Source organism: Rutilus rutilus (genome assembly GCF_951802725.1).
Source record: "Rutilus rutilus genome assembly, chromosome: 1".
Lineage (NCBI taxonomy): Eukaryota > Metazoa > Chordata > Actinopteri > Cypriniformes > Leuciscidae > Rutilus > Rutilus rutilus.
Genome location: NC_140209.1, coordinates 40,521,911 through 40,535,606, shown reverse-complemented (window position 1 = coordinate 40,535,606; position 13,696 = coordinate 40,521,911). Strand labels below are relative to the sequence as shown.

Below are 13,696 nucleotides of genomic sequence, written 5' to 3'. Positions count from 1 at the left end.
CTAAAACAAAAAACACACAAAAGTAAGAAATATTATGTGGCTACGTTTCACCTGAAGAGGTAGCAACACACTGCCGAAGCACCGTCATTCGATCAGTAGCCTGACAGTCTGTACAAAAAAAGAAGTAGCCTATTATATTTTATTAAAGGTTTGTATTAACCTGCAATCAAAAAAAAAAAAAAAAAAAAACGGACCAGTAGCGAAATATGCCAAGACTTTCGCGACGCACGAGACGAACAAACCCATCAGAAACAGAACGACGTGAAGGAAGCCAGTGAATAATTTGAACACTGCATGTAACAGCAATCAATGACACGCGATCGCTCCTCGAGGCGCTAATAGAGTTGGGACACCCAGCCCTTCCCCTATGCGATTTGTGCACCCAGCGGCGACGGCGCTCATTCTGCACACCACAGAGAGAGAGGAGCGATAAAATGAGCAAAAGACGTTAACTGTAAGCGCATGTGTGAGCAATGATTAAGCGTTTATATGTTGCTTGTTGCTGAGATCCGGTATAGCTAACCGGTGCGGACGCGCTTGCTCTTGATGTCATCTGAGCTCAGGCCAGAACAGGTTGGTGGACCTGGGTTTGAGAGAAGGGATGAAACAGTCACGGTCACGGGGATTATTATTATTCTAGCCAGAGGGGCAGAGGTTTAATACTTCCTGGATTAACTCTGTCGTAATCGGAACGGGTTACAGTGGAGCAACGCGCTGCTGATATTGTTCGCCCGTTTAAACGCTTCATTTAAATATAACCTACACTGTTGCGGGACTTTTGACAGGTGAACGAGGCTATATATTAGAAGCAGGAGTTTTTGATTTACCTTAATCCACAAATCCTCAAAGTGGTCTTTCCTGAAGAAGCACCCATTTGAGAGGATGCAGATCCACTGCCTAACACAGCTCTGATTCTAGAGAACAAATTTGGCCCGTTTTCACCGACAGCTGTTTCATATGGGCGAAGCGAGAACTCGGTTCCCTTCATGTTGGACATGGGCTCGCTGTCAAGATAACGGGGTGTCCGATCCAGAGCGGGAGAAACGATGGGCAGAACTGTTCGATCAGCTGGATCTGAATAAAGATGGGAGGATCGACGTGAATGAACTGCGCACCGGATTAACCGCACGGGGGATCCTTCGCAGTGAGGTGGACGAGGTGGGTCCGGGACGTTAATAGTTGGTCACCCTAAACATGCTGTAGCCAATTTATGATGAATGGGAAACATCTGAAACCTCAGCATATTATTTTTGATAAGACCAAACGAGAACTTAAGCTTACTTTCAGCAGGAGTAGCCTAAAACGTATCCAGCATAGGCTATACTGCTGTGTCTTCGACCAAGGACAAATGATCCCGTGTAATTTATTTAAGAGTTAGACTTTCCATGCTGAATATTGACAAACCTCCAGACTAATATTGTTGCTTGTGTAGGACAGACCTGAAAGTGTTGTAAAGCAGGGCGAGATGTGACGTCATAAATGTAACCTTGTGGTTCTCAATCAGGGGGCCTGGGCATAGATAGATAGATAGATAGATAGATAGATAGATAGATAGATAGATAGATAGATGCAAAAATACTTTTAAAAATGATTTAAATTAATAAATTATTATTAATAGACATAAATAAACTTGGAAACTGCATCATATTTCGTTTTATTTTTTTATTGTTTTAAATGAACATAACTTCTGTAATCACAAAATGGATTGTGGTTAATTCATTTTCAGGTAACTTTATCATAATTATCTCAGCGTAGATAATTGAATATTGTGTTGGACAACAGGCCTACATGTTCAAAAATAAGAAGTGTCTAACTGACCAGATGGGGAATGTTGAATAACACCTCTAGATAAACTTGGAAGCATAAAAGATTGCACAAAATAAAACATGCACATTGTTATTCTTTTTTTTCTTTTTTTTTTCTAAATTAGCCTAATGTTTATATTAGTCCTGTATCCCACTATTGGTTTTGTGGTCCAATTCTGCACTTTTGTTTTTTAAATTAATTTACACAGTTTAGGCAGAGGTTGTACATTTGAAAAAAATATATATTTTAACAGACAAATATTAGATAGTTTTATAAACATTTTAGGCACATGGTGCAAAATAACAGAGCTACAGATGTTGAAACAACATGTGTGGCGCTGCTATTTTAGAAAGTGATGTCATATAGTGATCCAATCATATGCCATAAACAGCAGAAATAAATCTGCAGCACTGGGTTAGGCTGCTTGAGTTCAGGGACTGTAAGTGCACTTGACAGTGCACTTGATCAACACACTGACAAGTATATTTGTTGACTTGATACAAGCAGAACAATAATCACTGGTTGGCATTTCAACTTGAGTTGAGATAAGTGCAAAATTTAAATTGATGCCCAAATTAAACAGTGCTGACCTTAAACATGTGAGATCCTAATGCCATTTAGGCTACCTGAAATTTCCATTTTTATTAAACTTGCAACACAAAATATAGAGCACCAACATTTAAATTTTCACTCCTGTTGTGAACAGCCTCGTTCTTGCCAAAGCGACTTGAAAAACAGTGCATATGTTGTGTTGTGACGATTGCTTCAGCAGGTAGTTATACACATCGAGTCCTAAGATGAAACCATGAAAGTGCCATTAAGAAAGTTACTTGGAGCAACACTATATGCCAGTGGTACGTCTGTGCTGTTGGGTTGTGTGACTGTGTTAGTCATGTGCTGTGATGTAAGAAGAGAGATTAGCTCTTGTTCACAATGTGTTTGCGATTGGAGCCGCCAGACTACTGGCAGGGCTTTGCACAACCTTGCATCTATAAGCTCAGAGCAATGCCTCTTTCTCTCTCTCCATTTGCTTTCTGTTAGTTTCTCTTTGTTCCTCATTCACGGGTATGACCACAGATGCAGTGTTAAATCAAGTTCACGTTTAACTCCTCCATCAAACCCTCACAATCTTGCCCTTAACTGCACTTTCCGCCCCCTCCACCCCTCAGATTGTACGTGTGAGTGACACCAATCATGACGGCCAGCTGGACATTGAGGAGTTCACACGGTATCTGCGCACACACGAGAAAGAGCTCCGACTTATGTTCCACAGCCTGGACCGCAACAACGATGGTCTGCATTGTCCTTTCACACTTTATAATGTTAACACACGACATCACTGTAACTGCTGCCTTATAATACTTCACTGAAAATGCACATTTCCTTTTTGCACTATTGCTTTTAAAGTGTTAATATAACCTTTGCCTAGTATATGTCGTCATAGTATCATTCAAAAGTTTGGGGTCAGAAATTTTATTTTTTGAGAAAAAGATAAATTAAGATTGTCCGATTCATTTCGATTGTCCACTTTAGACATTCTACTAACTATAAATAACTTTACAACTACATGTCAGCCTACTCTCATTAGAGTATTAGCAGACTGTCTGCTTAAAGGGATAGTTCGGCCAAAAATGATATTTTACCCATGATTTACTCACCCTCAAGCCGATCGAGATGTATATGTCAATCTTTTTTCAGATGAACACATTTTCAGTTATTTTAGAAAATGTCTTAGATCTTTCAGTGGTTATAATGTGAAGCTATGGGGTCCACCTCCTTCAAGTCCCAAAATGTGCATGCATCCTTCACAAAAGTAATCCATCCGGCTCCAGGGGGATAAACGAAGGCCTTCTGAGGGTAATCCGTGCGGTTTTGTCGTAAAAAATATACATATTTAAAACTTTATAAACGAAAATAACTGGCTTCCGGTAGCGGTCGACGCGCGTTCACGGAGATGGATGCTGGCGTATGACGTAGGACGTAGCGTAGGAAGCGTCGTGACGTAGAACGAACGTGACAGCGCAGCCAGAGAGCAGAGCAAAACAAAACTCTACGTTCATTCTACGTCAAGACGCTTCCTACGCTACGTCCTACGTCATATGCCAGCATCCATCTCCGTGAACGCGCGTCGACCACTACCGGTACTTTTGTGAAGGATGCATGCACATTTTGGGACTTGAAGGAGGTGGACCCCATAGCTTCACATTATAACCACTGAAAGATCTAAGACATTTTCTAAAATAACTGAAAATGTGTTCGTCTGAAAAAAGATTGACATATACATCTCGAACGGCTTGAGGGTGAGTAAATCATGGGTAAAATATAATTTTTGGCCGAACTATCCCTTTAATATCTGCTAACACCTTATTTTGATGATCCCTCAACAGACATTCTACTGACAATAAGTTAATTTTCAAGTGAATGTGTCAATCTAATCAATCTAAATATTAATCTCTATTAATACTCTAATGAGAGTTAGTTGACATGTAGCTCTTAAGTTACTTATATTAAATAGTATATCTAAAGGTGACCTATCAAAATAAAGTGTAACCAAGATGTCTATTTTAAACAACTGCTGTTCTTTTGAACTTTCTGTTTGTCAAACAATCCAAAAAATTTCAAAAATATTAAGCAGCACAACTGTTTTAAACATTGATAATGATAAGAAATGTTTCTTGAGCACCAAATCATCATATTAGAATGATTTCTGAAGGATCATGTGACAGTGAAGACTGGAGTAATGATGCTGACAATTCAGCTTTGACATCACTGGAATAAATTACATTTTAAAATATATATAAAAATAAAAAACAGTTCTTTTGAATTGTAATGATATTTCAGAGTTTTACTGTATTTTTTATTTATTTGTTGTATTTCTGATCAAATAAAGGCAGCTTGGGGGCAGTTGTGGCCCAATGGTTAGAGAGTTGGACCTGTAATCTGAAGGTTGCGGGTTTGATTCTCAACACTGGCAGTAAATAGTTGAGGTGCCCTTGAGCAAGGCACCTAACCCCCAATCGCTCCCCGGGCGCCACAGAGAATGGCTGCCCACTGCTCCGGGTGTGTGCACTAACTTGGATGGGTTAAATGCAGAGGACAAATTTTGAGTATGGGTTAACATACTTGGCCTTCACATGTCACTTCACTTCATAAGAGATCTCTTTCAAAAAATCTTACTGACCCCAAATTTTGAACAATAGTATATCCTCTGCGGTCTATATATAGAATAAGAATTAAAGTATTTTATGACCTCAGGTCACATAGATGTTGCAGAAATTCAACTCTCCCTGCACAGTCTTGGAGTGAATGTGTCCACAGAGCAGGCCTCCAGAATCCTGCAAAGGTTAGAGCACTTCAGCTTTTCACAAAACACTGTGCTTTCATTTTTTTTATTGCTTGATCAATGTCATGTACACAACTACCTCCCACTCTGGCTGTGTTTTCAGAAGACTTTAAGATGTTTCTGTGAAGCCCACATGTGTTGAGTCACACAGTTTCAATAGGCATAGAAAAAGCTTGTTTTAACTATTCTATATTCCTTTTTGTGTGTCAGCATAGACAGAGACGGCACTATGACCATTGACTGGAGTGAGTGGCGAGACCACTTCCTGTTTAACCCCTTGCACAACATGGAGGACATTGCCCACTACTGGAAACACTCTCTGGTTTACTTCCAGCTCTTTTCAGAAATTAGGCTTGATATTCATATATATTTTAGAATGTAAACTTCATCTGTCTTTTGAATCTGTAATGTTTGTGTGTCAGATGTTGGACATTGGAGAACAACTGACGGTGCCAGATGAGTTTTCGGAGAAGGAGCGGCGTTCAGGTTTGGTGTGGAGACAGTTGGTGGCTGGAGCAATGGCAGGAGCTGTTTCGCGAACAGGAACTGCTCCTCTGGATCGTCTTAAAGTTTTCCTTCAGGTTCAGTCAGTTCTTAAAGAGGCCATATTATGCCCTTTTACAAAGTCTTGATTTTATTTTTGGGGTCTACTAAAATAGGTTTTCATGCTTGAATGTTCAAAAAACATCATTACCTTGTTGCAGCACCTCTCCTCCCAGTCTGTCAGTAATTCGCTGTTTAGTTCATGTCTTTATGAAGCCCCTCCGCTCTGATTGGTCAGCTGGTCAACAAACGCTTTAAGTGTGTTTTGAAAATCTCACACCCCTTACCATAACCGCGAATTTCAACACACCATTAACGCAACTCAACCAGGCCTTGCTCCTTTTTTTCCGCGATTGCCTGGGAAATTATTTAAATTAGCAATATTGTGACGTGTTCGTTCCTGAAAGAAAACGATCAATACTACAATCAAAGCGTTTGAGGGAGTTCAGAAACAGTGTTTACTGATACAGGGAATATCTGAATTTGTAGTGACTTTGTGCTTTGTAACTTTGCAGACCTTTATATGTACAAACAACAACATTACACACTAAAGAAAGTTGAAAATGTAAAAAATAATAATAAGTCCTCTTTAAAAGTGTTTGAATGAAGTTTTGTCTCTATGAATTATTGTTGTATCAAAGAAACTCAACAGAAATGAATAAATCCTTTGTTGGCACTGGCAGTTGTGAAAAGTACATTACTCGTAATGAAAGGAGTGTGAACTGAGTGGGTTTTCAACAGGTCCATGGCTCAAGTGGTGTGAGTTTGTTGGGTGGCTTGCGTGGAATGGTGCAGGAGGGAGGACTGAAGTCCCTTTGGAGAGGCAATGGCATCAACGTCCTCAAAATTGCCCCGGAGTCAGCTATCAAATTCATGGCTTATGAGCAGGTAAACAAACCAGAATACAGTAGCTACACATTTTAAACCACTCTGTTTTTAGCGGCATATTGTCTAATATTAGTAAACAATTTCAAATGCCTTGTGTAGATCAAATGGCTGATCAGAGGCAGTAGGGAAGGTGGCTCTCTAAGGGTTCAAGAACGTTTCATTGCTGGCTCACTGGCTGGAGCTACTGCTCAAACCATCATCTACCCCATGGAGGTAAGAGGAGGAAATGAGAGACATGAAGAGACTTTTAATTTTCAACTATATAAGTAATGTAACCACAGACCTTTTTTCACTCATGAATCAAAAACCGGCATTAGAAATTCCTGAATCCTTGGTAAATTTGCCTTCTGGGTTGGCCTACAAATTTACATAGATTAAATGGCTTTATAAGGATAAGACATGAAGAATTCAGTTGCTTTACTTGTAAATGTATTGTCTTTTTTATTAAACACACTTCTACAGAAATTGTATAAAGTAGATAGATATAAACAAAAAAAGATCTGTCCCAGTTTTAGACTGGACAAAATAGGACTGAAAACCTTCAGTATAAGCTGTCAAGCTGATATTATAATTATAGATAGATAGACATTAGTACAGTAAAATATACATTTATAATGTTAAAAAAGATTTCTATTTCAAATAAGTGCTGTTCTTTTGAAATGTAATTTCTATTCATCTAAAAATCCTGAAAAAATTTGTCCCAGTTTCTACAAAAATATTAAGCAGCACAACTGTTTTCAACATTGATAAACAGAAATGTTTATTGAGTATTAAATCATCATATTAGAATGATGATGATTATCATGTTGTCATGATTCCTGTCCTGTGTTTCCCTTGTCTTGTGTGCACTTTTGTTATTTCCTGTTCTGTGCCATGTTTTGTAGTCCTTTGTAGTCTTTCTTGTTTATTAGTCTCCCCAGGTGTTTCTTATTAACCACGCCCCCTTGTTACTTAGTTAAGCTTGTTTGTCTCTGTGTATTTATAGCCCTTGTTGTGTTTCACTTGTTACCTTGTCAGTTGTTGTACATGTATGGGTGCTTCTAGTTCGGTCCTTCTCGTGGTTTTGTTTCTTTGTCCTTCGTGTTCTTTATTTATTTATTTTTCTTCATTAAAACCCTGCAAATAGATCCTCGCTTCCGCCTGCTTTCTCCGGCACACTACACATGTGACAAGGAGTAGTGATGCTAAAGATTCAGCTTCGAAATCACAGATATAAATTACATTTTAAAATATAATCAAATAGAAAACAGTTATTTTACTACAGAAAAGAAAATTCAACTCATATTTTGGATTTTCATAAAAAAACAGTCAGAGGAAGACACTTACAATGGAAGTACAGGGGAGAGGCAGTAAATATTAAAATACACACTGTTTTAAAAGTATAACCAAAGTATATCATGTGTACTATGCTATTATTGATACTTGGATGATTTGGATTATCAAATTAAATCTTGCATTTGACCTGGAACATTACTTTAATGGTCTTACTCATATAATGTCTGGCAGTAAAAGTATCCTATTGTCTTAAGTAGTGTAGTTTTTTCAACTGCTAATGTAAAGTACAAACAATAGAGAATCATGTAACAGAGGAAGCTGTTTAACAAAGCTGTTCCTAATTGCTGTTTGCCTGTTTACTCGTGTTGTTCTAAATGTTCAAAGAGTCGAAAATGAGCTAGGCCTAGTTAACAAATACAGATACAGATTGTCTTTCTATTCCTGGTGTGCTTTTTTAGGTTCTGGTATTTATTTAATGAGACAGATCAGTTCACATTTTGGAAGACAAATCCTCTATTTATTTATTTATTTATTTAGAGATCTTGGAAGGAGTTTCTGCAGCTTAAAGTTAAAGTCACCTCCAAACTTATATTTATCAATATTCTCTTTAATCTCTTTTTTCTCAATATTCTCTTTAATTCTTTTTTATTTTTTTAAACTTTCTATACGTTTACTCTGTTCCTTCCCAGGTGTTGAAGACGCGTCTAACCCTCCGAAAGACAGGACAATATTCTGGCATGGCAGACTGTGCCAAACAGATACTGCGTAAAGAAGGAGTGCGAGCGTTCTACAAAGGCTATGTGCCAAACACACTTGGCATCATCCCTTATGCTGGCATTGATCTGGCTGTTTATGAGGTATGGCTGTGTGTGCGTATTTTAACACATTTAAGTGTTTGCGAATGCCTGCTGCCACTGACAGGCTGTGGGAATTTATCATTCTCAGCAATGATTGGTAAAATAAAATGTTTTGTATTTTACGTTGCTGTGCAATTCTCTCTTTCTAAGAACTCACAGGTCTTTTTTCAGGTGATTGTCTTATTAACCCCATGACATTGTTTATCATGTGACAAAAACGTTTTATTTGGCCAAGGACGCATTGAATTAATCAAAAGTGACAGTGTAGACATTTATAATGTTACAAAAGATTTCTATTTTAAATAAATGTTTTTCATTTGAAATGTATCTATCAAATTAATCAATCAAAGAGTCATTTTACACAAAAATATTAAGCAGTACAAATCAACATATTAGAATAATTTCTGAAGAATCATGTAACACTGACGACTCGAGTAATGATGCTGAAAATTCAGCTTTGCAATTAAATAACTATAATAATTTTATAAAATATATTAAAATATATAAAAATGAACTTATATATATATATATATATTAAAATTAACTTATATATGTTAAAATGAACTTATATTAACTATATATATATATATATATATATATATATATATATACTATATAGGCTATGTAGTGCAATATTGTTACCATTTAAAAAAAAAACAAAAAAAACATGGGTTTGTTTCTGTTTTGGGTAGGTTTGTCGCATGTTTTCGTTTTTTGTCGTAGTTTTCAGTTAGTTTCTATGGTTTTTCATTGTTTGATTATTAGTTACACCTGTCGTTCATTTCATTGATTTGTTTGTCTGATTATTTAAGCCCAGTGTTTCTTTCAGTTCATTGTCTGTTCTCATCACATTACTCTGGTTGTTTCGTTCATGTTTTCGAGTAGATGTGTTCTGAGTATTTTAGTTTGAGTTTAATAAATCTACAGCTGCAGCGAACAGATCCGTATATATGTATAGATAACATATATATAAACAATATTGTTTTTGTATAATATTATATTTTTTTATATATATATATAAAAAAATATCTGAAACATATATATATATATATATATATCCCTCAATATTCTCTGTTATTTTGACAGACTCTAAAGAACGCTTGGCTACAGCGGTACTGCATGGGCTCGGCTGATCCTGGGGTTTTGGTGCTGCTTGCATGCGGCACTGTGTCCAGCACATGTGGGCAACTGGCTAGTTACCCGCTGGCTTTAATCCGCACACGCATGCAGGCTCAGGGTGAGCGAGAGGAAATGCAATGTTATTCTGATTATGTTGTGTTTTTTTTATTTTTTTTATTTTTATGAAACCCATAAAAAATATTCACAAGAATGAAAATATTTTAAATGCAAATATAATCTCACTCCTCCCTTTCTTCTGGATAGCCTCGGTAGATGGTGTTCCACAGCTGTCAATGGTTGGCCAGTTCAAGCACATTGTGTCCCACGAAGGCGTTTCTGGACTTTACCGTGGCATTGCCCCCAATTTCCTCAAAGTCATTCCTGCTGTTAGCATCTCTTATGTGGTTTATGAGCATATGAAGAAAGCACTGGGAGTGGGATCCTAAGGCAGAATCAGAGTGAAAAAGAAAGAGAGAACCTGCATTAAAAAAGAAGCATTAGGGAGGCACAGATGACCCCTAGAGAACAGGATAAGGAAGACATAGTCAATGAATGACCTAAAAACCTACTCTACATCATACACAAATACATTCCCATTGCAATTTACACTTCAATAGGATAAAAAGACAGTTTTGGGCAGAGGCAATCATTAAGAACAATGGTTGTGTTTAGAGTATGTTTCTCTTTGACTGGCAGCTTGTAGATCTCAGGTTTATTGTGCACTATAAACAGCTTCTTATCTTCAAAGGTGAACACCATACATAGTACTTCATTTTACGTGGAATGTAATGTCATTGGCGTAATTATAAATGTGGGGTAAGAGACTAATAGGTAATGAAAGACATCTAATGACAGAGAATGATGGTGAAATAGTAGGCCTATTGCAGTGTTATATTTTTATAAATGGCAACCAAAGTTTCCCTCCTAAAATTGACCAAAATATTGAAGAAGGTGTTTTAATGTACACTGGGGAATAGAATATTTTAAATAGTCTCTCCTGACCGATGTTTCATAACATTTACGAATGAGTGATAAATTATAAAGCATGTTTATACAGGGATTTACATTATTATGTGACTTTTTGTATTTTTGTAAAGGTCAGCGAGAGTTAAGCATGTCATATGCTACAATTTAATGATCAAGAATTTGCACTCTTCAAATGATTGTGGAAATATTTATATCTTATATCTTATTTATAAAAGATCATGATGTTCTTTTATGACATCTCTGCTGCTTTGCTTTTTACAACCTTTTCTGATATTTCAGGCCTCGTTGTTGTGTAGAGTAAAATACAGGATTTAGTGTTGCCTTGAACAACTTGCAAATGGAGCAACAACAAGGGCATTAGATAAGATGGGGACAGGGCTGTTTCTAGAGGGGAGAAAGGTGGTGACTACAGCAACCTGCACTGGGGCCCCGAAGACCCTAGCTGCGGCCCTGGATGGGGAGTTTATCAGTAAAGTTGTGCATTAGATTTGGATGCTTTGTGTTTGTTAAGGAATGTGCTATGGTGAATGATAAATGTGGCTCAAAGTAGTATTAATCTGTTCACAAAGGGCTTTTGGTAGTGCATGATGTCGGTGTCACAAGTTGCATGTTTTACGTGTTTTAAGAGCTCTGATTGTCCATATCAAAAAATATGCAAAGCACTGTTAGGCCTATATTTAAAACTGACAAGGAATGCATGTGTATTTAACATAAAACATGACTGCTTTTACCAGACTCTAAATCAGAAACACATTAAACTACTGGATGCTACTAGATTACAGGACTAAACAACAAAAAACAAAGTCAATTGTTTGGTGCTGTAAAGAATGAACTAATTGCAATTTTTGTATCACATGTCATTTTATAGACTATAGTGGGTATTCAATCCTACCCCTGAAGGTCCTTGGGCCAGTTGCATAAACTGCTAAGACTAGTCTTACAATTTTTATTTTTATTAATTTATCAATTTCATAACTTTTTAAAGTCAGTTACATGAAAATGTACCTTTGATAATCAAGAGTACAACTGACTGTCCCTTGATTAACTGCTAGTGGTTCATACTAGATCTTAAGACACTGTTTTAACTGTTTTAGCTGCATCTAATTCAGATTTTGCTGAATGTAGTATTTTGAGAAATACATTTATAACTTATCTTAGAAAACAATTACCTCTGGAAACTTTTCTTCTTCTTCTTCTTTTTGTTGCTTTTATGCATTGCATTGAGAGTAGTGTGCCTTGACATGCTGTGTTCACTTTATGTGCATGCTGTGTAGCCAGTCTGGCAATGATTCCCTGCTTTTTTATGTATAAGTGAGAATAAATACATTTGAGAGGTTATTAAATATATACTACAGTACAAAATAAAAAATGTTTTACTCATAAACCTGTCTGAGAATCAAAGTTTCCTTTCAAATGTTGTCATTAAAATCAAAAGGCCATTTAAAACAGATAACACTGACTGAATTGGGTGGAGACCGAGGAGTGTTGTAATGCAGGGTCAATTGTAACACTTGTCAGAAAAGAGCTATAGAGATGTCATCAATATCATACACAATCACCTTTTTGAGCTCACAGGAGAAGTGGCATGTGACTGTGAGCAACACTGTAGATTTTATGATTAAAAAAAATATATATATTGCCTAGCAAATGTATTATAAGATATCCTACAATTATTTAACTTACATTAGGCTGCCTAAAATAGCTGTTTCTCTAGTTTAATTTGATACTTTTCATTCATGCTAACTTCAAATCCACAGTATCTATGTTTGGGGTGAGGAAAGTTGTAACAGTTCATTAAAAATGTAACCGACCCCTTATACTGATTCCAATGAGTCCAGTTATCAATTAAGGCAAAGTCAAAGAGTTTTTTGTAGCATCAATGGATTATGGTAATTGTGTTTTGATTGTAGTTTATGCATGTCTTCTTACGTAAAAACATTAACCGCCTCATTAGAGCACATACGTTTTTTTGTGCACGTCTTTATATGCGCATCTTGGCGTTTCCATACAGTTTTTATGTGATATTGCAAAATTCACATACAAATAGGCGCATGGCAACATACAGTAGCTATTGCGACTGAATGTGACAGGAATACAGTACACACACAAACACACAGTCCAACACAAAGTCTAAAAAGAAATACAATATAGGCCTATAATGTTTTTTGCCACTTAAAATGGTTGACTTTATTCAAAAGTGATTAGTCTTTGTTCTTCAATAAAGTTCTTGCATAAATTGGATAGTGTCGATTTTATTTCAGCAAACTACCTCTCATTGTTACATCTATCCCCATCTAGTGTTACAACTCATCCTAGTAGTAGGGTAGGTTGTAACAACAAAACTCTTTGTATTTGACACTAACTCACATAATCTGTGAGTGTGTAGTACATGTCCAATTGAGTTGTGTTTAGTACTGATGCTCAAACTAAAAGTGTTACCACCATCCATTATAAACACCGGTGAGGTCAACTCTTTAACACTTACTGACAGGTCAGTAAATTATTAATTGAGCGAACTATTTATTACAATGTTTCCCCCTGCTATTCCTATAGAATTAGACTCTTAAGTAATAGATTGTGAAGGAAAGTTGGTGAGTATGGAAAGTGAAAAAAAAAAAAAATTATGTTCAGTCATAAATACATATACATACATAAATGATAACTGAATACAGTTCATTATTTTTTTGTGATCAAATTTTTATTTATTTTTTCTTTTAGAAAGACAATACATACAGGTATATAGGCCTACAAGCCACAAAAATAGAGTATATATATATATATATATTCGCATACATACCTATACATAAGCATATATAATGAAGCATAATGCTTAACATAACATAAAAAATAAAAAAAACAGGAATAACCCACCCACCCC

General features: G+C 36.5%; 1 protein-coding gene across 1 annotated transcript; it reads left to right on the top strand.

The window, feature by feature from the left end:
* The first annotated feature begins 460 nt into the window (after positions 1-460).
* On the top strand, positions 461-12,198 carry slc25a23b (solute carrier family 25 member 23b). Its single transcript, XM_084412127.1, has 10 exons — positions 461-1,158; positions 2,976-3,099; positions 5,062-5,149; positions 5,360-5,471; positions 5,572-5,730; positions 6,434-6,580; positions 6,680-6,793; positions 8,545-8,712; positions 9,799-9,949; positions 10,096-12,198. Exons 1-10 carry the CDS (start codon positions 958-960, stop codon positions 10,275-10,277), a joined length of 1,446 nt encoding a protein of 481 aa, XP_084268253.1. The 5' UTR covers positions 461-957; the 3' UTR covers positions 10,278-12,198.
* The last annotated feature ends 1,498 nt before the right edge of the window (positions 12,199-13,696 follow it).